We start from the raw sequence: 25,381 nt of genomic DNA, 5'->3' as shown, positions 1-25,381 counted from the left end.
ATTTACAGGGAGAAAAAAATCATCCCAAACAAGCAACTCCAAATTAAGTGAAAGCTTTTGCTCCTACCCTTGCATCTTTTTATGATTGGTGACTTTCCTCTCACCACCTTAGAATCAGGTATGTTAGGAGCCTGCTGTATAAATGTACTTTGGCTGTGGCTTCCTGTTCCCATTTTCCTGAGGAAACATTTGAATTAGCAGTGTACCTTCATCTTGCTTGTGTTCTCAGCTGTGGGTGCAAGAGGTTTCCTTTTATATCAAATGGATGCATGGTAGCACAGTTTCTCAAGTGAAAGTTTTCCTTTCTTTTTACATTTAGAAGTGAATTCTAATGAATTCAGGAAAATGTTTTATTTTATAACAATCTAGACTTGTTCACACGCATTTGACAGCATGGATCAGCTGAAAGCCCATTTTCTCAGTGCTGATAACAATTTCTACCTCCAGCTAGCTCTCCATCCCTTCCCCAAGGAAGGACTTTGATTCCTCTGCCATGCCACTGATTCTGGGTCTTTGCCCCACAGCTCTCCTGCTTGCTGCTATGTCCACACCACTGGAGGATGCTATGAACACCTTGATCAGGATTTTTCATCACTACTCTGGCAAAGAAGGAGACAGATACAAGCTCAGTAAAGCAGAACTCAAGGAACTCCTCGCCAGTGAGCTCACTGACTTCCTTTCAGTAAGATGCAGCTCCTGAGTCTCTTGAGTTTCTGTTTCACCGGTGAGATAAGCAGCTATCAAAGTGTTCAGGAATAGCATCTCCTTACACAGCAAACATCCTGCTATAGCCTCTCAGATGACAACTGTCTTGCAGAGCCGGAGAGAAAGAGATGAGATCAAATTTCACATTTGAAAAGTGTGTTTTCAGGGGGTGGTCTGGGCCCCCAGTTCTCTCCCAGGTGCCACAAGACAGGCACTTTGTGCTTCGCTTGCTGTGCTTTTGGACAGAAGGGCCAGCAGCAGCCAGGACTAGTAACAAAACTCATGCTGGATCAGGCTTTGTTTGTTTGTTTGTTTGTTTGTTTTAGTAATGGAGCAGAAATAAGTCATTCAAAGATTCAAATTCAGCAACCAGCTCTCAGGCAATGACAAAGTAGTTTGCATACCATGTGGCATGGGACACCCCTCTGGTTCCCTTAGGCCAGCTGTCCTGGCTGTGTCCCCTCCCAGCTCCTTGTGTACCCCCAGCCTCCTCACTGGCAAGACAGCACATGGAGCTAAAAACGCCTTGTCTCAGAGTGAGCACTGCTCTGCAATAACTGAAACATGGGTGTGTTATCAACACTCTCTTCATCAAAAATCCAAACTACAGCATTGTGTGGGTCTCTGTGAAGAAAATTAACTCTGTCCCAGACAAAACTATGGCATGACACCATGGTCATGCAATAGGTGAGCTCCAAGGTCCATTTTATTCTTGGCGGCCTAACTAAATCATACCCAGCTGTCATGCGGAAACTGTTATGGGAAACCACAGACACACTAGAGCTGCTTATCTGTCCCACAGTATCGTTAAGAAAACCTTTCAGGGATAAGTATTTTGACATGAATATCTCTTTACATGTTTGTTGTGTTCTTCATTACACAGGATTGACACTTTATGGAATAATGACCTGATCCATAACAGATTTTCTGTATCCTCTAAATTGTAAGGATTGTTGAGGACCCTATCACCATCAGTAGGACTTTTAATACATTGTATCCATTTCCTTGAATTGGATTTTCTTTTAATCTTGGTTATTGATTTATTTTCATGAGATTGACTGTCCTTACTCCCACTGCATAGGATGTGTTGTTTGTTAAGTAGAGATATTCTGAATGCGATGAATGGAGGTATAATATGACCACTTATAAACAGTTTCTTGAAAATCAAAGCACTATTTGTTAGGGATGATACAAAGAAATTTCAATTTTATTTATTTATTTATTTATTGCACATTACAGATTAGACTTGTGCTCAGCAGCTCCTAAAACTTTTTTGATTCACTTCAGTGTCCATTCAGTACCTGTATTCCTTCTAAGAGCTGCAGTGTTCCCAGTTTCTGTAGCTGCATACCTTTGGGACTCCAGACCTACATTTTTAATGTTATGACTCACGTATATTAGTATTTGGGTGCATATTGCACTCACCCTTTTATTTAATAGCATCTGGTCTTGTGTCATACTGGTGGGTTGCACCATCACGTGTGTTGTAATTATGCATTCAAGATCTGCCTAGCTAAGATACTTTTTTTCTCTTTAGGGCCAAAATGATCCCCTTCTGGTCGATAAGATTATGAAAGATCTGGACTCCAATAAAGACAATGAAGTGGATTTTAATGAATTTATGACTCTGGTTGCAGCTTTGACTGTGGCATGTAATGATTTCTTTGAAGAACAACTAAAAGAAGAAGGATTTTAAAAATGCTCGATACAATCAATCTCGTCACCACAAATACAATGAAGTACGTCTACCTAGCTAGTGCTCATCAGCATTTAGTGAATGCAAACCATCATCAGTCAAACTGCTACTGCAATAAGACACTTACTTATAGACCAGATCAGCAACTGGTGTAAGCTGGACCAAAGGCAGCTTACACTGTTTGAGATCTGGCTTTTAGTATTCTCAGCCTTTGCACTGCAGGTGTCTGTAACACACACTGATCAGTTTCCCAGGTCCCAGGCTTGGGGTGGCAGAGCACTTGGCAGGAGTTAAGATTTCAATTTTGTAAGTGTCAGTGGAGTGGGAAGTAAAAGGAACATGAATGTTGCTTACATACTTTCTGAATTGGAAAATTTGGAATGAGACATAAAATTTGCCATTTAGTTTTCAGTCATTCTGTAACAAACATGCTTCTGCAGGTCACAGAAAGTTGTTTGTTTCTTGCTCAGCTCTGCTTATTCCAACACCCTTTTTATTTGCTGCTCCATACGTCCCTGCACTCTCGTATTTCATATATGGTCACAGCTGCCTCCCGCCGCCTGAGCAGATGGTGTTGCTTGCCGTGATTATGGGTTCATTTCCCCCAATCTCCCCAGCTTCCATTTTGTTGTGTTGGCATTGCTGCATCCCAGTGGTCCACCTCTTTGTTTGTCATAAATGAATTCATTCATATGATAAATAATTCAAATACATAGAGGTTTTAGTCAGCAAGCTGCTCTGAGGGCTGTTGGAAGAACTGGGTCTTTAGGGGAAATGTAAATGCCTGCTGCTTTCACTATTCTGGCACCCTTAAGAGGAGAGCTTTTAGAGGACCACTTGTGGTGGATTTCATGATGGGATCCCAGAGTACAGCTTCATCATGTGAGTCATCTGATGGAACAATAATTTCTTCTTGTGCTGATCCAACTCCCTGCATGGATGTGGTGCAAAAGGGGCAGTGGGACCCCATGGCCAGACATGGAGAGAGAAATGTTTCAGTGTTAACCCACCCTTGCACTGAAATAAATGTATATCTAGATTCCTGTTTAAACATACTTCCAAATCCCTGCAAATCCTTAGTGACAGCATGTCGCAGCTTTTTTCTTGCATGGAGTGCTCACATTGTTTATTTTTGTTTGGTTGGTAATTTCAAACTGTAATAAAAGGTGTCTGAATTAAGTGAAGATTATCTGTTTGTGTAAGAGGTCAAAAAAAAAAAAACAAACAACAAGAACCTTCAATGTGCCAATTTGCTATTTAACTTGATGTCAAACAGAACCCCCAGATCCCTCTCTGCAGGGTTGCTCTCCAGCCTCTCAGCCCCCAGATGATCTTATCTTGGAAAAAACAAACAAACAAACAAACAAGTTTGGGTGGTGGTAGAGGCTCTTACCATAACAGAAGTTATATAGCAGTCACAGAAGGTCTTATACAGGAGCATGGCAGAAAGTATTAAACTGAAGACAATAACACAACTTTTTGTCCTCTGCCATGTCATGCACTTTAATATCCTTGCTGTTCTTGGATGAGGGTGGCAGCAGGACCAGCCAGAAAAGGCAAGACTTCTTTCATGGTCCTGAAGACTGTTCCTGGTCTCCCAGAGCTTCCCCTTCTTGGGTGGCATGGAGAGGAGCATAGTCTAAACCTTCAGCCCAAAGCTACAAGGACTCAGGTTGTCTCAGTGAGGACTGCTCTGTCCATTACAGCTTTTGAGCAAAAACCTTTCTGGAAATAAGCTTCAGCACGTCCATAACCCCCATGCCTATCCTTGGTGGGACCCTAGACACTCAGCAGCTTGTGTGTTGAGTGTATCTGTGGAAAGTCACAACTGGGGTCAGACAGGGAGCCCTGCTGAAGAGGGTTTGTGGAGCCATCTCATCAGCAGAACTGACTGCAGACTGAGTGCAGTCTCGCTCCTCTGCAGAAGGGGCTTGCTTGCATAAGAACCAGACAAGAATGACTCACATGGCCTTTATTCCAACCAAAGTTTTATAAAACTTAATAAATCAGTGTTTGGCTTTGCTGGTTAGGTTTTCCTGGTTGCTATTTTAACTACATGGACAACTGTTGAATTCTATCAGTAGCAAAGAAGAAAGTATTCCATACAAAAACCAGAGAATAAACAGAAAATGAAGAAAATGCTACAAAGCCCATTCAAACGCTAGAAAACAAAAAACACTGGCATAACCTGGGGTCTTGGGGCAAGACACTTGCCATCCCAATCCTGGACTAACAGTGGGCTGACCCACTGCACCAGAAGGTCACTCACTCCTCAGCCATTCTTCTGCCCGTGACAACCACTGCTGCATTCACAGATACCACTGCTAGAAGAGATGCCTAAAATCTTCCTTTTTCTGGGGAAGATGACCTCAAAGTTTTGTATTGCCTCAGAACTTTTCTGTAAGCAAGCTTCAGGATGGAGAGCTGCACTGAGGCCACTTTTGCTGGCTATGCAGGAAGGTGTTTGTGTGACCAACCTCACTACAGACATCTTGTCCTGCAGACATGAACTTTTTGATTTAGCTGCTCTTACAAGGTGAGCTATCTTCTTTAAACATGAAGCCATTATTTTTTTCTCATCGTTTACTGACACTTTTCTTGCTGACTTCAAGTTTTCCTGTAGTTCATGAATCCAGGAGCCACTTTAAAGTTTTACATGAAGAGGAAGCTTGTTGTGTGGGTTCCTCCAAAGTCAGCTTTCAGCTTTAGGAAAGATATCTAATTATGGGCATTTTTTCATTTGTGTTACCAGACTGTCTGAAAAATCAATAGAAAAGTGAACACTGCAATATGGCCTAATATTTTCAAGTTACATTAAAGACCAATAAAAATCCAGTGATGCCAGACAAGATCCTTTCTAGCTATTGTGAAATTGTTTTCCCTGACATCTAAAAAGCAGATTTTGAGAAGATAAATGGCATTATCTTGAAAGCCTCAGCCTTTGCCTTTTGCTTTTATTTCAGTTCAAAGGATACTTGAAGTGGCAGTGCAACTTGATACACAAAGCTTCATGCACTATTGGTAAATAAATTTATAACCTCTTCAGATTTGGTGTCCAACTGCTGATCTCCAAACACTGCATGTGACACCACCAGTGCTTTGAAAGGGAGCAGTCCCTCTTAGCTCTGACTTACTGTCCAGGTCAACTGGAAGGCAACATTTCTTTTGCTCTACAGCCCTGTAGGCGGTGTCAAGCCCAGTGGAATAATCATCATCCTACAACAACAGTTCCTGCTCTTAAAGGTGAGAAACAAAGTGGCCTGGGGTTGTGGGAGGGGAGAATGCTATGCACACCTATTTGGTCTAGGAAATCTGGATAGGACTGCCTTTCAAATCCTGGTGCATAACTCCTCATCCTTGGCATCCCTATACATAGGCTGTCAATCTCCCCATGCTGTCAGTACAGTGCCTGCTCTTTTGAGATGTGCACTTTCCCCTTAGCAGAGCAGCTATTTACTCCTGGGGCAAAGGCTTATAGGTCTCCCCTAGTGCAGCAAGCACTGCTGTGGGTGTTCAGTCACAGCAATGTGCTGGGTCTATGCAGTGTGTACAGTATGGACTCTAAATCTCAAAATCCAGTGCATGTATCTCAGTGAAGCATGGCTTCATGGTATCCCAAGCAGTTGGAAAATTAACACTTCCATGCATGCAGGCCAGAGGAATGTGGGGCAGAGCTCTCCTATGGCAATGCAGGTCCATGCCAATTTACTCAGCAGTCCAAGTCTGAGCCCCTTCCCACTGCGAGCGTTGCAGGCTGTGCTGCAGTGTAAAGCAGAGAGTGGCCAGGAGGGAAACTCTTGGCCACGACCCAAAGCCCACAGTCCTTGGCTGGCACCATGCCGAAAAAAGTTCGGTTCCTCTCAGATTTCCACCCAGATAAGTTGGTTAAAAGGTCAAAGACAGGACTTGCCTCTTAAATCAGATTAATCTATATAAAGGTTTTTGACTGGCAGGAAGATTTCTTAGACTGTGATGTGATGTCATGTGCATGTCTAATAACGGGTTTGATTGACAGGCTAACAATTAATAGATGTGTCTTTAGGGATAATTAAGTCTGTTGAATGGCACTGTATTATTTAAAGGAAAAAAGGGGTCACATTTTCAATTTTATCTTTCTTCTTCCACATGATACTGCATGAGATAAGATTTTTTGTTTATGATCTAGCAATCTTTTTTTTCTAAGCAAGGACATTTTCATCCATGTCCTTTCCTCTGAGCTGGGCTACATGCCCTTGGGTAACCATCAGGCAGAGCAGATGAGTGAACTTCTCCAGATACATTAAAAAATAAAAAAGTCTTTTTAAATACCAAATTCCAGCCACCTGCAATCAGTTGTGTAAGAGGGGGGCTACTCCCAAGGAAGAGAACTGCAGCTGCATCCACTTATTTTGCCCTAGCAAGTAGATTCTCAGCTGATATAAAACAACAAAGCCTATTGCACTTAGTGGCGTAATTTTGCAACAGCTGAGGACATGTGCTTATGACTTTAAATTAGCCGTCAATGGAAAGTTGTGCTTCTGTTAGCTGGTTGGCTAAATAAGGACATATCTGTAAAATTGCAAATGTTGCAACAAGGCAGCTGAGAGGAAAACAGAAGAAGCTGTTGCTCAGAGTACAGGTATTTGTAGGACAAATCAGTGGGAGATGTTCCTTTGGTTTGTCTGCTTCAAATTACAAGCTGTCACTCTCAGGTCTTGGTTGACTTTGTGTGTTGCAGAGCAAACGGTCACAGTATGGGTACCAAGTATCTCTGCTGGTGGAGTCTCTCCTAAATCTCCATGTGTAGGATGACTCCACATTCACATCTGTTGCATGAACCCAGAAAAACACATGGACAGGAAAATCCTGTGGGTAGAACAAGTTGTGAGGAGCTGAAGGGCAAGTGAACCAGCTGGGGTTTTAGATAAGGTTTTTTTTTTGTGAGCTGAAAAATGTCAGGAAACTGAGAACACTGCAAAAACTGCATCTTCCCCAGCTCTGGCTGTGGATATTGAGTGGCAGTGGCAGATAGGTCCACATGGGTAGGCTAAAGGTAGTTGGAGGAGATATAGTTCTGGAGAGCTCTGTCCTGTTAAACTACAAATGTCTTGACTAGGAGAAGCTAAAGCTTTTTTGTCTTTGCATCAATGACCTATTTTACAGTTGTCACTCAGGGAAAATTTTTGTCATTTTTTGTTGCCCCAGGAAACAAATTAAGTGAAATCAATTCATGAGAATTTGAAAGCTGAGTTTGATTTCTCTGTGCAGTGAAAAAACATGTTGGCAGACCTGAGGTAAGAGACGGTCTGTGAAATTCCTATCAAAGTCTAAGCTGTCTCTAGGCTTCAGGAGGTGGAAGAATGCCAGGTGATCTCAAAGTCCTTCAATGTTTGTTTTTTTTCATTGACACGAAACACTGCGGTACTTCTGTCTAGAAGGGGAGGAATTACATGCATGTGAAAAAGAGCTAAGTGGTAGGAGTAGCTGAGAGGATAAATACATCGATATGCTGGGTATGCTGGCATCTCTTATCTGACTCATATTGACTAGCTGAACTGTGTTACAATCCACAGTATTTCTGAAATGGCCCATTATTGTAATATCTAACACTGTTGGAGACGATCAGGTTGAATCACAGCTCTTTCCCCGGATGAGTGAGAATCAATCAAGGAGACAGTCACTTCAGCTGAGAAGTACTTGTCCTTGGATAGGAAAAATATTTCATGATATCACTCTTTGAAGGGGAGCTCTGTCAGAGAGGAACTTTATTCTTCACAGTGACCCAATTCTAACAAATTTTGGAATGAGGTGTGTGTAAGTAGTAAGATTTTTCAATATATCCAAAAATAATATTTTGTATTCTAAGGTGACCTCAGCATTGAAAATAAAATGACAAGTGTTCTGGTAACTCAAGTCTGGGAGAGAAGAGGAAGCAGTGGCTGAAACACCCTGTGTCCTCTGCAGGTCTGGCGCATAATCTGATGTTTGCCTCCAAGCAAAGTGCAACCCCAGTAATTGTGCCCCGTTCTGGGAAGGAAACTGCTCTTCAAGGACACTGGGACTGGTCAGGGAAGCCACTACTTTAGGTGAAGACTGACACAACCCAGTGCTGATCTGTTGGGATGCAGACATGGAGAAAAGGAGGACAAAGATATGGAGCATCTACCAGGTCTCTCATGTTGGAGCCGTGTTCAGAGTTGACATCCCAGGTGGGCAAATGTCCTGAAACTCTCCTAACACCAGAGCACATGCCTTTCCCCATCACCCCCTCCCACATCTCTTTTTTTCTTCCTGGGAGAAAACTTTTCTCCACTCCCACTTCTTGGCCCCAACTGCTTTGTGTAGACGCTGCATTGAGTCACAGGCAGAGCTCGTAGTGATCATCGCCCTTAGGGTAATCTCAGTGTCTGAATATAATGTTTGCTTGATTATTTGTAACCCGCTAAACTGCGAGCTTCACAATTCTTGTTCTTATTCAATGCCATAAATAGTGTTAATGCAACACTTATCATCAAGCCTGCACAATGCTGATAGTCTTTCTGTTCACCAATCCACAGGCATTCGTCATTTCTCAAAGCTACTCAACATAACAAATCACACGTCTCTTGTGTTAAACTGCCCAGAGTTAACAAGCTACATTTACTTCACCTTACTGAAAGTTCATCTCTATTTAAGGCCAACTTATTCATACACACACAAGTAACAGAAGTGTCATTACAGAAAGATGTACTGCAAGGCTTGGAAGAGGTGGTAGATTTTCCTCTACCAGCACACAGAGCTGGGGACAGCAGGTAGTGGCAGAAATGCCCATTGCCTGCAATGGGAGGAGTGTTGGGTTCAGAATGGATCATATGTTGCCAGAAGATTTGCCTGACCCCCCCAAAACAGAGGTAGAGTAAAGGTACAAAATGTGATCCCGAACACTGTACTTTTGGTGCTTGGTATGCCCTTTTTCAGTTATCATTGCAACAACGGTCGGGTTTGTGTAAGAAAAGCATATCAAAACACTGATAGGGACAGCTTAATTACTTTAATCATGTTGAGATGTACCTTTCCTGTTGTATGACAACAGCCTGGCTACTTAAACTGTTTTTTGTCCAGTAGTTCCACCAGTGCGTTTTGTAGAATGGGTGCTTATCCACTAATTACTGCTGTGGCAACGAAGAAACATCTCATGCCACAAGTGGTCCCCAGACGTAGTCATGATCACGTAGTTATGATCATCACGGTTCCAAGGGCTCTGTCAGTCACATTTTGGGCCCTCCAAATGACAAGGGTTTTTGAGATGTTAATTAGCTCTCCATTGATTTTTCTGTACTACAGGTTGCTCCCTGGCCAGGACCTGGGCAGAGCAGTGACCCATTGCCCTGGGGTGTGGTAGGCAGTGTGTGCTGGACACACAGAGAAATTTGGCACCATGTCTTGGCAATTAACTGGCCCTAATCAGCTGTGGCATAGCATGGCATAACCTGTTAGAGGAGAGGGGACCTGATGGTTAGCTATGGGATGTGGCTGCAAAGTCTTACTCCTCTTCTTTCTCCTTCTCCCCAGCACCTGCAAGGGAGGAGGCAGAAACATGCATAGGAGCCTGGGGCAATGGAGATGTATGGGAATACAAAATCTTCCCTGCTAGCCCTCAGAACTGAAGTGAAGTGTTCAGTAATGATCTGTGAGTACTGAGAAGGGATTCAGGGACTTCAGTGTTTCCTATGGTGACTTATAGGATAAGGGAAATGGACTAGAGGCAGGAGCTTCCTCAGGCAGTTGGACTAGATAATGTTTGAAGATCCCTTCCAAATTAGCTACTCTGTTCTGTCATTCCCTTCTATTCTAAACACGTGGCTCTAGTTTCACAATCCCTCAGGCTTTGAAGTGATGTTCTGTGTAAGTCTATATTAAGGATATAGTTTCCTAATGACCCCTGCAGCTGTGATTTTTCATGCAGCCTCACCTTTGTTTCCTTTTCCATGGCATTTCTTTTTTTTCAGAGCAGTAATTGATTGCTAGCACAGAATTTAGTTATCATGGGATTGAAAATTTGCCCCTCACAGCAGTAATTATGACATTTTAGAGCCTCTAGGTTTCTTTGTCTCCTTAATCTAGGCTAGTTAATCCCACTGTTCAGGAATAATATGTAGAAGGGATTGCAGCCAGTTGAATGGCATACCTCTATAATAAAATGCCAGTGATGTGCAGCAATCCCCTATGTGCAAAGACAGAGACAATGGTGTGGGACCTGCTGCCACGTGAAAAACAGCAACAGCTAGATAGTGTTACATTTCCCAGACACCAGAGAAAAGGAAAAGCTACTTCCTTGTTTAATTCTGAATTAAAGCAGGGATAAGGATAAGAGAAATACATGTTAACTCAGCACAGTGGTTAGCAGCTGACACAGCAAGAAGGTTAAACCACAGCCAGAGGTCCTGCACATTCAATGCCCTGCATCGTTTCTCCAGCTGGGCTGAGCATCCATGAGAAATCAGCATGAGCAGCTGAGGATGGAGTGCCTGAGGCAGGAGAAGTCCTCCTTACCCATGCTGTTGGTGGTGAAGCACTATGGACTTGCTGCTGTTCTGAGCAGGCAGAGGATTTGCCTGGTGTGGACGAGCAGGGGAGTCCCTGTGGGACATGCAGCAGCCTGTCACTGGGATGTTCCCTGTGGTGTGAAGGAGACAGAGCTTGCATGGAGATGTGGCTATACAGGAAAACTAACATTTGTCTGAGGTTCTGGTGTTAGAGGGAGGTTTGATCTGCTCTGGTGCTCGTGCTAAGACTCAGGCTGCAGCCCAGGGGAATTAAGAAGTACAGGGTTTAAAATATGGCCCAAATTAGAAGACCAAAGTTTTCAACAGGTATATCACAGGAAATCCAGGAGCTGTGGTTTGTGTGGAGTGAGAAAGCTCTGGGATTCACTTGGGTATAGGGGGCGATTAGCTGCAGGGGAAATTTCCACTCTGAGGGGAGGGAATGGTGGCCACAGCCTGTGCTATGGTTGTGAAGAAGCTTGTGTGGAAATATAATGATCTTTCCCAGGAATTCAAGCATGGAAGAGTGTTGTTTTAGGGAGCTGGGGGCTCAAAAGACCCTTTTGGAGACCAGGGGTCCTGTGTGGTTTGTAACACCCAGTCCCTGTTCTCATCAGCAAGGCAGCCCTAAGGAGTGCCTGTAGCTGGAGCACTGCTTTCTGCAAAGCTCAGTTCCAAGAGCATCGTACACAGCCTCACAGCACCAACCACCTTACCTCAAAGGAAAGGAAAACACAACTACTGACTGCATTATAGCACAGAGCATCACTTGATCTCCACAGTGGAGAGTAAACAAGGCTTGTTTCACTACTCTCTATTCAGCTGTATTTTCTCCACCTCTCACCACAGCTGCGATCTCTCTCCTCTGAAAAAGCAGCTGACAAGACACCTACAAGCTCCCAACACTGTGTGGGGGAATTTTCACCATGGGACAGGCAGCTGTGGGCATCCGAACCCACCTACAGACCCCAGCTCTAGCAGTACAATGCTCTGCAGGGTCTGAGGTGCCACCATGGTGTAGGGCAGGTGATGTCCTGCTTCTGCCAGGCAGGAGATAGGTGCTCCCAGGGCTGCATTACGGCCACAGAGGTTGCTGGTGTAGTGGAGGTGTCACAGCATGAGATTATCTGGTCTACAGCAGGGTTGGACAGGGTGGGAATGTGCTTTTCTGTGTTATGTAATCTGATGTTAACAAAACAAAATTGTCCTATTAAGTGTTACTGTGACTCAACCCAATAAAAATAAATAAATAAAGGCACTCTTCTCATTTGCCCAAGGGTTTGTATCACATTTAAGGTGCTTTACCCTTCCAAAGTGCCCTAGGGATATTTTGAACCCTGTTTAAACTGCTGATTTTTCTTTGCTTTGGTAGGTGTAATCACATCTGACAAGTTCAGCCTCATCCTTATGCACACGCAGAGCTGGAGCGAGGGTCTGGTCTGTGCAGGCAAAGAGAGACTCTGACGGCAGAGGGGCAACTCAGGGTTTGGGGTGGGCTGGATAGAGGTCCCTTCCACCTCAACCATCCTGTGACTGTGTCAGCCCTATGCTTTAGGAAGCAGGGAATCACCTCTGGGGCTGGGTGGCTTCACGAGGATGCTGGGCAGGATGTCACTGTGCCTTCCTCACCAGCTGCTGCTGAGCACAGAGCTGAAATGCAGAGCAAGATGTGGCACGGAGGAAACAGCAAGTTGCATGAGTGTCCCTGCTAATAGTGAATTCCCCTTCTACAACAACAGGCATCTGAGTTTAGCTTTAGCAATAATGCCATGCAGAATATTTGCAGTGCTCAAAGCAAACTCCTGCAGGTGCTGTGTCAGAAGCATGAAGCCTCCGTAGGCCCGAGGTGGCTCCTCACCTTTCTCCACCACCTTCAGGATTGTAGTACAGTCCTCACACCTCCTGGTGCCAGCAGCTTGCTGTGCTACGGCCCCAGGGTTACCTGCTCTTCTGGGCACCCCACCAGGTAATGCTGTGCTAGCCCAGGCCTCAGCTACCCTTCACTGGGAAGGGTTTAAAACCATGGTGTTTCTCTTGGTGTATTTTGTGAGAGCAGATCAGATCACAGGTGATCTGAAATAGACAGGTTTTGCTGCAGTGTCACCTGTCCTTCGCTCCTTTTTGCAGATGAATTCAACCAAATCTTCAGTAACTGGTGAAATCCTCAGACAACCGAGCACTCTTCCTCACTTAGTGAAGGCATCCAAGGCGGACGCAGCCACTGAGGCCTAGGCTGGCAGGGTAAGTGCAGGCACCCCAGCCAGAATGGGGCTGAGGGCTGCCAAGGGCTGGGAATATGGGGAGCACGGGGAGTGAGGTTTTTATTGGGGCTGAAGTAGGTCTCCAGCTACCACTTCTGGCCACTTTAGTCAAACCTCTGTCGTTTCCCAAACAAGCAGCAAGCTGCCTGCTATGCAATGATCATGACTTTCTTCTCTTCAGAAAGCAAGTGTGTGATCAGAGAAGTACAAGAGGCTGGGCTCTTCTGCAGCCCCCTCAGGTCATGCAGGCTCCTGGTGGTCTCTGGGGCATCTCACACCACCCCGAGCAACCTCCCAGCCACCCTCTCACAGGCTGTGGCTAAGCCCTACAGCTTTCCTCCACAACTTCAGTCCCTGAAGAACTCCAGAGTATTTAAATTCTGAGCTCCCACAGCGCTTCTGATGATGCTTGCTTAAAATCGCAGTTAACAATTCAAGGCAAGTACATGAAGATGAATTAATTCAGTCTTGGTTCATTCAGCAATTAACCACACAGTTCCCTGAAGCAGTTTTAGCAACCTTTGAGTACAACATAGTGTGAAAAGTTCAAAAACATTTTCTGTTTCCTCGGTATTCTTTATGCTATTGGAAATCATGCAGATACTGCATAATCACAGAAGTGCTATGCAGATACTGAGGAATATTATAGTTTAAAGTAAACTCCAAACGTAAGAATTATAGCATAATAAAATCAAAGCATATAGACAGAGTAGTATTTTTTGCTATTATTATTTGACCATCAAGTGGTGTGAAACAACTAGCAAATGTTCCTGTCTACCATCCTTAAGATTGAAATCAGGAGCAGCAAAGTTAAAGCTCTGCAAGTTTGGATCATATTGTTTTTTAAGTTTTACTGAACCAAAATGAGATTTTGACGGAAAAGCATAGCTGAGAAGATGTTATCAAGATGACTGAGATGGGTAAAGTGTAGGAATTGTATGCACACCATCAGTGGATCACTCAGGGTCAGAGGAAAATTAGAGTATGCCATAAAGCTAGTCACTGAGTTCATGATTTTCAGTACTCTGCAGAGTTACGAATTTTCATCTCCAGGTTCATCCTTTGAAGGTATTTCTCAAATTTCCCCTGAGGATCAGGGATGAGGGACAGCTGTATCAGGAGTTCTGTGGGAAATACTCCCTTAGGACTCCCAAGTTTTCCTAATTTCTGTGTGAAAGCTGTGTCTGCTGCAGAGGACTGTCTCATTTTCTTGTATACTTGCTGCAGACCCCTTTGTGCCCCCACCACAGGCACAGGACCAGGAGGGCAGTGTTGGTGCTGCATGCTGCGGAGCAGCAGGAGGAGCCCTGCAGGTCTGAAATGCCCTGAGACCAGAGAGGAGGAGAAGGGAGGGATGCTCTTTGATTCTCACTTTGCTTTTGAGTAACTGGAAATCACCACAGGGAGCAAGCGCCCTGGCTGTGCGGGAACACACTCTCCTCCTGGGAGCTTTTCAGCTCCACCAGACAGAGAAGTAGAAAAGACATCTGCCAGCAAGGGGAGCGCTGTTGGCTGGGGAATCTGTGGCTGTGATTTGGACCCTCGTCATGCCCACGTACTGTGTCGCTGTGAGAGGAATTCAGTTACCATGGGTTACCCTATCAGTACGGGGACCAAGTGCCTCCCCTCCCAACAGCTCTATAAAAAGAGTCGCTGGAAGATGCCCTGGCGGCTCCTGCCTCCCAGCACAGAGCAGCAGGCACTTAGTGTGGGCAGAGAGGGGTGCCAGCATGCCGTCTGCCTTCCAGCTTCAGTGCCACCTTGTCCTCATCTTCCTGGCAGCCTACAAGGGGGAGACCAGATACCTAGAGGTGAGCAATGGGGCTGATGGCTAACGCATCTTGATGTGCTTTTCTGCTCTCTTCTAACTTTATTCCCAGCTCCTGAGAATTGGGATTTGACTCTCCTTTCCTATTCCCATTTCCTCTGCACCTGACCAGAGGTGTGACATTAATATAAAAGCACTCCTTTCATTTATTTGTCCTTTTCTCAAACTTGCACTTTTTGCTAAGTAATTGAGACACTCTCTGTGTGCTGAGCTGGGCTAACCTCTAAGGTGCAGGTTTGCTCCCCCACTACAGCAGCTTTCTGACTAAGCTCTTGCACAGCTGCACCCTTCCCGGAGAAGGGATTTAATCTGCCAGCACCTATTTTAGAAAAGTGCAAGGAGGGGGCTGTTTTTTGCTTCGCCCCAGCCTCTTCTTGCCCTGTTTCCCTGCCAGGTAAGGGATGCTGGTGAAGATGAGCCCTTCCTACTCCTCAGCGAAGATTTGAAGCGAGAGCTTTCTGCAGGACAGATCTATCGGCGGTCACTCCGTGAGTTTCTTCAAAGCTCTGCTGGGTCCCTCTGAGGAGTGGGAGGTTCCTGGGGGGGGTGAGCTTGGGGTAATTTGGGAGTGACAGAGCTGCAGGTGCATTTTGCAGGGCAGGGGGGAGACAGGCAGAGTGTTAAAACCTCCGCAAGCTGTGGCTGAGGCAGAGAGCTCAAAGAGGGGCTCTGAAGGAGGCTGGGGGTCAGAACTGATTTTCCACTGATGGGAGGAGGTTAGGGGTCATCCACCTGCAGTCGCGGGCAGGGTCTGTCTCCAGTGGAAGTGGTAGATGGAAAAGCTGTGATGAGGGATAAATACGAAAGAACTCGGTCTTTATACACTTGTGTACACATGCAGATGCAGTTTTCAGCTCAGAGATGCTGTGACATGTCATTTTCCCCCACCACACCTGTGAGCATCCCCCATTGCTCAGCCATCTCCCTCTCCTCCCTGCTGACTGGGTCTCAGTGCGAGGTCTCTCCTCACTCTCCCCTTCCCCGTTCAGGGGGAGTGGGCACTGGGTCTCCCCCCTGAGCAGACAGAGGCAGCAGCTCCCGGCTCTGTCCCTGCAGGCTGCATTGACATGCTGAGTATAGAGGGGCAGTTCACCTTCACCGCAGAGCAGCCCCAGCTGCACTGTGCGACCTTCTTCATCGGCGAGCCCGAGGAGCTCATCACGATAGACTACGACTTTGTAGACATTGACTGCCAAGGAGGCGATTTCCTGAAGGTAAGGAATTGGCAGCTCCTGCTGCTTGTCCCTGTCCCTGCTCTGGTGTGTGAGATGCTGGCTGTGTGTGGAAGGGCATGCGAGTGCGTGTGTGTGTGTGCACACATACAGATGCTTTTACAAAGCATCCATCTCTGGGACTGCTGCCTCTCCTCCCCTGGGTGCTTTGGTGGCACTCCCACCACCACCACCCCCATAAAGCAAAGTCCATCGCAGGCAGGGAATCAGTCTCCAAACTGCAGCATGGTCTCTTCCGAACTTTTCCAGGAGCACCTCCACTGAAGTGTCTGCAGCTGGCAGACTGACCGCACCTTGGTCGGTGCTAGCCAAGGCTCTCAGCCCTGGTAGGAGGGTTTTCTTGTTGTCTCTGTGATAACATAAATCATGTGAGGAGATAACGACAGCCCTCTGAAATGCTATTACTTTGTGAGGACCTCCACTCACTGCATTAACTTGTTAATGTGTGGATCATTGCAGGAAAGACTATCAAATGGCCCTGCTAGAGCATGCTCCAAACACAGAGAGGTCTGTGATGCAAAGCCACTTATAGTCCAGAACTAAAAAAAAAAAAAAATTACTGGAGCAATTTGGTGGCAGACAGATGTGTGACCGAGGCCTGAACTCAGTTTTGATGGTGAGGGGAGGTTTGAAGGTACCTGCCTGCTCCCTTTGCCTCTTGCTCTGCCCTTTATGCACAGCACAGAGCCCCTCCTGAATGGCTGCAAGCTGAGCTGGGGGGGGGGGGGGGGCGGGGAAGGAGGAGGAAAACTGCCCTTTAGCCCTGTCCTTGTCCCTCTGCTGGGGGGTCTTGTCCCTCTGTCCCTTGGTTGGGGTCTCTCCAAATGTTGCTACAGAATGATTTCAGGGATTTTCTTCCTAGACTCATAGATACTTGTGAAAGCTAAAAAAAAATAGCAAGCAACCTTTAAAACTTTATAAAGGTTTCCTTCCTCTGATTACAGTGTCCCCAGTTGCTACTGTATTCATACAGGCAGCTTTTCCCTGATGTGATTTGGGCAGCTGCTTCTCACAAGTTCAGAAAATTTGCAGTTCTAGCAAATCTGGAAACCAATCCTGCAGGTCTTCCACCAAAACGTCCCACACACGCTCACATCAGGATTACTCACCGCAGCAGCAGCAGGATCTGGTCCTCTGATTTTCAAAGCATGATCAGAGCACAAAAGAAGTTATCAGGTGAGAGCAGGCAGGAGGGAGCTGGAAGTGCTAGGAAGGGAAGGTAACTGCACAGCTGTGCTAGGGTTAACACAGATTTCCAGTTCTGGCATGTTTCTGACAGGTCTCCCTGAACATGGTGAGGGCAAATTTGTTGCTATTTTTGTTGTGAAAGAAAGATTTGCAGAGGTTGCTGCTCAAGCTCTAGCCCAGTAGGCAGCATTTGTTGTGCTTTCTAGTGATTACAGTGAGCTGAAAGAAAAGACACAGGTGAGAGCAATCCCCCTGCTGATAATTCCTCCCCTAAGATTTATCGTGCTTTTCTTTTGGACTGAAACACGGATGCTCTGGGGGGCTCTGGACACATTGAAGATGAGCTGCAAAACATGGATGGTGGAAAATTACAGGCAGGTCAGTGGACTTCATGTCCACAGCTCAGAAGTGTGACTTTTGTTTGATGTGGCTTTCACATTAAAAATTAGTTTTAGTAGCAATTGAACAGCAGTGCTAATAAATCAAAAAACTGGTGTGAATTTGATGGTGTTGGAGCAAAGAGAGCTGTCTCCCTCAAAAACAAGTCACCAAAATTGTCACCTGAAGGAAATAAAAACAATAAAATTTATAACCATCCCATTCCTAAATATTGATTTAAGCTTTAATTATTAGTTAAATGTTAGGAAGTAGATAAATACAAAGATTTTTTCGCTTTACTTAGGGGCTTTTGACAAGCTATCTGGTGTCAAAATAAAACAGCGTAACACTTTACACTTCTCTGCTGAGAGGATGATATGCAAAAGCCCTGGTTTCAATTATTGAACCCCTATAGGTATTTGATGGCTGGATACTCAAAGGAGAGAAATTTCCTAGTTCCTTGGACCATCCCCTGCCCACTTCTGAAAGATACACAGACTTCTGTGAAAGCGGCAACATGCAGAGGAGTGTCAGGTCATCACAGAACGTGGCAATGATCTTCTTCAGGATTCACCACCCAGGCAATGGATTTACTGTCACAGTCAAGAAAACTACCAACCTCTTCCGTAAGTCTTATTTTATCTAATCAAATAGCTTACATCTGGGGTGGGAAGCAAAACAAAAGTGATGGTTTGCACTGAATTCTCTCTGATTTTATCTGCACCAACACAGTTCCAGTGACTTTTGTGGAGCTGCCTGCCTGGGGGTTTGACTCAGGCTCAGCTTGTGTCTCAGGAAAGAAAATTAGAGAACTATACAAGAGAACTTCATAATTTCTTCTGTATTCAGGACAAGAAGGATCTTTCTTTCAAAGATGATCTCTTCAAATCTAATATTGTTGTGTCCAGTCACATTTGGCTTGAACGGGTAGTATTAAACTAGAGATTTTAATCTGAGCAATTTCTAAATCTGGGTGAACAATGAGGAAAAAATATTTGAAAAAGTTCAGCAGTACAATCAGTATATTGAACAGTAACATGGAGAGTGATATATGATCCCAAGGACCTACTTGCAAGTTATTTCCCTGAGCCCACAAGCTAGCAAGGTACAAATATTGGTCACTGGCAACACTTTTCCAAAAGAGGACAGGACATCTATCTTCAGTATTTAAGCTGTTTGACTAATTAATCTGATTCATCTGCCTTACAATGCAGAAGATGAAGGTGAGAGCATGTCTGCCCTTCCCTAACTTTGAGTTGTTAAGACACGAGCCTGGACACTGGGTCTCCAGGCTGGTGTGGCTTTGTGCCCATGGACCTGATCATTGCGTGCAACTGCTGGAGCTCGCTTCTGTCCATCACCTGCTGGCCAAAGCAGCTACAGGCCTCCATTGCCTGCATGGAGGATCCCTTGGGTCGCGCACACCAGCGATAAGCTACTACCTGAACTGGTGATTTTGAACTTCAAAACAAAATAAGCATGTGCCTGCTCTAGTTTGAGTGGGGTGTTTCACAGGGTAAGGGAACCCCAGTTATAAGGAGCAGGAGAGGGCTTGGGAGTTTGCTGGCAGTATCGTGCAATGACAAGTCAAAGGTAAATGAAAGCCCTTCATCCATATTTCGCTTTAACTGGCAAAATGTAGGAGCCCCTGAGAACACAAATCCCTGATGTGTGGATTTGGGATGTGAGCTCTCCTATTTGATGGCCTCACCCTCAAATTCTGATAGAACCCATTCTACACCATAAGCAATGGGAAGGAAATTTCTAGGGAACAAATGCCAGGCAAGAAAACCTAAAAATATTTTAGGCATACTTTTTAGTATTCCGGTTTTAACTCTCGGATGTTAAATTGTTTTTTACTTGTTAGTACCAAAAGTACACAATTTTGCTAAATGTGGGCAGTAATGGCTGTACAAGTAACATCTGCACCTTCTCCTGTGCCCCAGCTTGCAATGTCATCTCTCAGACTCCCTCGGGAAGGTTCACCATGGTCATTCCTCATCAGCACAGAAACTGCAGCTTTTCTATAATATACCCAGTGGTGATAAAAATATCCGATCTCATCCTGGGACATTTAAATGGCCTCTTTCTAAAGGTGAGTGGGTTTTGTTTCTTAATAAATCACTACCACGTGCATCTTCTCTGGGCATGGACAGGGGAGGAAGGGGTGAAGAAGGGATGGCCACAGCACTGGCTTTTAGGGCATGTGTGCTCCAGATCACGTATGTGCCCACCATGGGTGCCAGCACCCCCAGAGACCAGAGCTGGGTCTGTCTCTGCCATTATTGTCTCTGTAACATTGCAGAGGCAATCAAATTATGCAAAGTGCCATTAGCACATGTAAATAGTTCTTACTCTTTGTTACAGCAAGCATTTAATTAGAAAGAAAAGAGTGTTCTCTCAGAGCTGTCTGTCTGCATTTAAACTAATGAAAGCGGGAAGCACTCTGAACAGAGAAAGGAGACTCAGGTTAGGCAGTGAGGTATGAACAAGGTGAAAAAACAGATGTGTTCACTACAGATGCTCAATGTGCTGAGCATTCTCTGCTCTGTTTGCTCTGATGCACAGCATTTGATGCTCAAGTGATGAGCAGGCAGGAGAGGACAAGAGCTGTTGGTAGCACCCTGGGCCTGGGAGGTCTGAAAAGGTGAAAATGTCCAGAAGGATAGAAAAAAAATGTTTGCTTTCTGGTTCCAGTGAGACTGGTAGCTGAGGTCCTCCATGGGGATTGCCTGTGTCTGAGCAGCAGTAAGGGTACACAGATGACACGGGCAAGGTGCTGGTGGGAGGCAGGACATGAGAAGACAGAAATTCAGCTGCCAACTGGTGGAAACAAGACAAGAAACAGTGAACAAGTCCCTGTCAGGGCAACACAGGGGGCTCTGTTGCTAATCTGTTTTTTGTTTTGAGTGGTTTGCACCAAGAAGAGCTTTAAGGAAAAAGTTAGAGCAAAATGAAGACACAGCTCTTTGAGTCTGTGTGTGGTACCCCACCAGCAGAAAGCATAAAGGGCAGCTTGAGTGAAACTGCAGAAATGATCTATTTTTGTCAAGGTAAAAAATGAGCAATAAATGTTAGCTGTATATGCTGATCAGCAGCAGGAGCTGATCTGCTAATTCTGCAGAAAGAAAGAAAGGAAAAAAAAAAAAAAAGATTGGAGGTGGGCAGGCTTAAAAATTCAAATGAAAAGGGTAAATAATATCAGAGGTGGAGCTGTTAGGAGTCTGATAGTGTCTTGAGAGTCCTGAGACTGCACGACCCAGGCTGCAGATCCACTGGAAAATGGATCTGGGGAAGTTCCTAGAGGGAAGTGAGGAGTTTTTAAGAGATGTGTAAATTTCCCTTGCACAGTAAAGGGGAACAAGGTGTGGGCAAGTGGTGAGCAAGGAAAGGGCTAAGCACAGATGGGAAGTGCTCAGGAAAAGATGGTCAGTCTTGCCGTGCAGATAGAGACTGGCCAGACTGAGGAAATTCAGCTCACAGCTTGGTGCATGAGGGCAAAATCAGTCACAGAATTACAGAAGGTGTGGATTTTAAATATTGGTTGCCTCAGACCAGTCCATAGCTATAGCCTTGCCTTACATGCTGTTTTCGCAGGGACACTCACTCTTCCACACTACAAAGAAGGAGACCCCTACTCTTGTTACAAGAAAACAAAGGCAAACAAAAATTTAAATCAAACGTAAAGTTTTAATACATAAGAGGAAAAAAAAAATCCTCTATTACAAGTTAGCTAGAAAATACCAGTATGCCTGATCAAAAAGCCAATGTCTCTGTCCTGCCAGGAGCTCCTTCTCTGCTCTTGAAGCCTGTGAACCAGCAGCTTCAGGGCTGATGGTTCAGGATGCCTAGAAACAACTTGTCCCAAAACAGACTTTGAGATGGCCCATTATTCAGTATTGGGCAGACAAGAGACCACAGCAGGGACTATTCTCTTAGTCAGAACGATGAGATTTGGCATCACTTTCTGCTTAGGAATCTGAAAGTGAGGTTATTTTGGAGCCTAAGTTACTGTCTGCCAGCTGTGTGGGCATGCGTGCAGCCCTATGACTCTATTAATTTGGTTACACATCAAATTAATTGCACCCAGAATGAGATTGCTTACTTGCACTGAAAGCAACTGGATCAACATCTTAACTGCAAGCGAGTGATTTTCCAGAGCTCACTTAGGTCTTTCTCTGAGAGTCTCTTAAATAAATTAACTTACAAATTGAAGTACTATTTATTGATTGAGATCAGAACAGCTTTGATTTCACATGGATTTGAGCACAAAGTACTCTAAAACCTGCTGTTGACTGCAGTCTTGTCTAGCAAATTGCTATATTTTGATGAAAACAACAAATAACTTTTAATCTCTGTCTTCTTAGAAACCATCAGCAGGCTGTGCGGGAGTGGGAGATTTTGTAGAGCTGTTGGGAGGAACTGGTTTAGACCCATCCAAGATGTTTCCACTAGCTGATCTCTGTCACTCCTTTCATGGGTCTGGTGAGTACTCCTTCTTCCACTTACCTCTGCATGACAAAATACCAAACCAGAGAGGGCCATGCAGAGCCTTCTCAAACCCAGATTTCCTCTAGACTGGTGAACTTCACATGTAGCAGAACACGAGAGCTAAATCTCTTCGAACCTGCAGCGGGGGGGATGTGATGCAGCACGCCCATGAATACCTTCACTTGCCCCTGCAGTAATTATAATCAAGTTATATAAATTTTTAAAACAGTTTTCCTATGACACATATGATTATTAGTGTCAACAGATAGACAAGCCTGGAAAGTCATAATAAATGAAGGCAGAGGAGTTACATTTTCAGTTCAGGCATTTTTTCTCACTTTCGTTGTGTTCCCAGTGCCTTCCTTTCTGCTGTAGAAGCAAAGCATACCCCAAAAACCCTCAAAACCCTCACCCACTGCTTTCAGGCTGAGCCTCTTTCACAACAGTGCCATGTTAGTGACCTCTTTCTCCACACAAAAATAACAATTTCCTGTTTCCCTAATGTTTAATTGAGGAGAGAAAGCAGTGTTGCAGTGATGAGATGGATAGAGCTCTGCAGCACACAGATGTGGGGCCAAGGGAGTGTGGTACCTTGGAGTACCCTCTCCATCACCTTTCAACACACCACAGCCTAATGGTCCAGGCACTGCCCAAAGCCTTAACAAGCAAGCACTGGAACTGAGCAAATAACGAGCACTGCAAAAAGATCAAAGCATGCTTTCCTGGCAGCGTAAAGGAAGGAAAATCCCATCTTGTGTCTCTGCTCTCCCAGTGTTTCAGTGTTGTTAGTTTTGGAGATCTCCAGGATAGGGTGCCACTGTTCTCACCGGTCACTAGTGGTATCTAACCAGTGAGTGCAAGCGTGTATAAATTCCGTGTCATGTCTGTAGTTGAGACTGCAGATGGATGGGAGGTGAGTGATGTTTGCATGAGTAACGGCTACAACATTTAATGAAATAGCCAGGCCATTATAAAGTAAAACCAACAAATGCAGAGGAAGGCATTTAGTCAGCAATGCCACTACCGGATGGTCATCACTACACCCAAATGTGCTTTGTTTCCAAAGCAGTATGCATTAGTGCTTTGTAATTCCCAGCACTACATATCGCTTTTCCCTCTCTCTGGTATAAATTTATCCTTATGTCTCTATCCCTTTTCCCTAATTAGCCCAAATGAAGATTGGTTGTGACAATACTGTGCTACGAATGGTCTCCAGTGGCAAGCACATCAATCGTGTGACGTTTGAATACTATCAGCTTGATCTGCAGGAAATAGAAAACAGAAAGGAGAACAGCATTGAGGAATTCTGCTTCCCTAGTATCTGAGAAACCAGGCAACATGTTTTCACACAGCTAATGACAATAAGGTTCTGGCAAAAAAAAAAAAAAAAAAAAAAAAAGTATTTTTCCTTTACCATCTGGTGTTATCAAGCCTTTCTACAGTACAAGCATATTCCCCTTTTTTTTCCCCATACAAATCAGTCATTCTCATGAGCAAGCAGGAAAAAGTATATTAATCTTTGTTACTACCATGGTAATTTTTCTGCAATATTTAGGATAATTTACTATATTCAAAATCAATAGCAAGAACAGAAGTCTATGTTTCCAATATAAGTGTTATTAGGGAAACAGACATAAATCCTCAGTGTATTCAGTCTGAGCACACACAAAACTGATAAGTATAAACTTCATCTGGTTAACATTATCCTTTTATATCAGGAATAAACAAAAAAAAAATAAGATGGTGGAATACATTTCCAGTTTTGTAAAAGGAAATCCAGCAGTAGTGTGTGCAAAAATGACTTGTTTGTTTATGACTATAAATGTGCTATTTATTTCTAATGACATGTTTTTAATAAAAATTTATAGCATGGAAACTTCCTTACACAAACCCAAACATGAATAAATACATTCCAAGAGTTGGCAAAACACTATGATGTTGTATTTTTCTGAAGAGCTCTTTAAAACGTTTTTGTTGAACTTCCCAAGTCTTGTGCAGTTTTCTGGAAATTATCATTTTGAACATATGTAGCTGTAAAACTGTGGACTATTAAAGTAACGTTATGGGCAGAAATGTGTTTAACAGTGTTGCCTACACCTTCTTATGCAGCACATGCCACCTACCAGCACCTTTCCCATTTAAGGATTTTGGTCAAATGTCCAGAATACATGTGAAGTCTGATACACAAATACATGTTATTTTTCTCATCTTTGGTGACCCAGAAGAGGAGTGTAAGCCTGGAGAGCTCTAGGAAGCACAGCAGAGGACCAGAACTCTGTCCAAGCTTGGCAGAGCATGGATGGATTTGTATGTTTTCTGTGAGTGCTACCTGGCAAATATGGGGGCAAACAGCTTCTCCTCTGATGTTCAATTAACAACCAATGCTGATTAATCCAGCTGCATGCCAGAGACCTTCAGATCTGATATCTGGCTCTTCGTCTCACACTCAGTCACCAAAAATCAAGTGTTCTGAGTACTCAGCAGCTCTGAAGTTCATCCCCCTGCCTCAATAGAAGTTGGTGAAAACTTTAGGATGTCTCAGGCTCTCTCTTCATAGGGTTTGATGAACCTAGTTCTGATTAATAACTGACTAGATAATGAAGGGATATGTCTGGCAGCCTGGTCAGCCTTGGGTGTGTCCACACTGCAGGGCTATGTTTATGGAATGGATGAAGACTCTGTGAATGTTTTACTTTGTTTCCCCCCAAAATCAGACAAAGCCTCACAGTTCCATCCAACAGCTTGGAAAATCTAGCAAAGGTGAGTGCTCCCCAGGATGGGTCAAACAGGGACCTAGGACCTGCAGCAGTGGGACCATCCTGCTTCGGATTATCCCACGGCATGGAGCACCTCCAGCTCATGTCTTGGGGCAGGGGATCCTTGGCCAGCACATCCCTGCTCCAGCCCCATGCAACCTCCTGCAGTTGTCCCAGGCCCCTGCTGTGGTGCAGGTGTGTGCATGGGGGCCTGGCCACCCAGCATGGAAACATTGGCACTCTGAGGTAGGAATAAAAATGAATTGTAGCTCTATGAGCTGTTTTTTTGTTGTTGTTTTGTTTTGTTTGTTTTTGTTTGTTTGTTTGGTTGTTTTTTTTCCT

At 44.6% G+C, this 25,381-nt stretch overlaps 2 protein-coding genes across 2 annotated transcripts; both read left to right on the top strand.

The window, feature by feature from the left end:
* Window positions 1–393: 393 nt before the first annotated feature.
* S100Z (S100 calcium binding protein Z) lies at window positions 394–3,567 on the top strand. Its single transcript, XM_038171070.2, is given in 3 exon segments — window positions 394–479; window positions 481–682; window positions 2,243–3,567. Coding segments are annotated over 3 exon segments (447 nt in total). The 3' UTR covers window positions 2,402–3,567.
* Window positions 3,568–14,881: 11,314 nt separating this feature from the next.
* Window positions 14,882–23,639, top strand: CRHBP (corticotropin releasing hormone binding protein). Its single transcript, XM_038170541.2, has 7 exons — window positions 14,882–14,977; window positions 15,389–15,482; window positions 16,051–16,208; window positions 18,208–18,418; window positions 19,739–19,887; window positions 22,160–22,277; window positions 23,451–23,639. The coding sequence occupies exons 1-7, from the start codon at window positions 14,897–14,899 to the stop codon at window positions 23,606–23,608; spliced, it is 969 nt and encodes a 322-aa protein (XP_038026469.2). The 5' UTR covers window positions 14,882–14,896; the 3' UTR covers window positions 23,609–23,639.
* The last annotated feature ends 1,742 nt before the right edge of the window (window positions 23,640–25,381 follow it).

This window comes from Anas platyrhynchos, chromosome Z, assembly GCF_047663525.1.
Source record: "Anas platyrhynchos isolate ZD024472 breed Pekin duck chromosome Z, IASCAAS_PekinDuck_T2T, whole genome shotgun sequence".
In the NCBI taxonomy this organism is placed as follows: Eukaryota; Metazoa; Chordata; class Aves; order Anseriformes; family Anatidae; genus Anas; species Anas platyrhynchos.
Note: the sequence above shows the minus strand (reverse complement) of the source record. Positions and strands in the feature narration are given on the sequence as shown.

Bases quoted from the DNA above. Each gene is read 5' to 3' on its own strand.
- CRHBP (XM_038170541.2), top strand. From the start codon at position 14,897: ATGCCGTCTGCCTTCCAGCTTCAGTGCCACCTTGTCCTCATCTTCCTG. The intron at 19,888-22,159 runs GTGAGTGGGTTT...CTGTCTTCTTAG, and splicing joins TAAATGGCCTCTTTCTAAAG to AAACCATCAGCAGGCTGTGC. The intron at 22,278-23,450 runs GTGAGTACTCCT...TTCCCTAATTAG, and splicing joins TCACTCCTTTCATGGGTCTG to CCCAAATGAAGATTGGTTGT.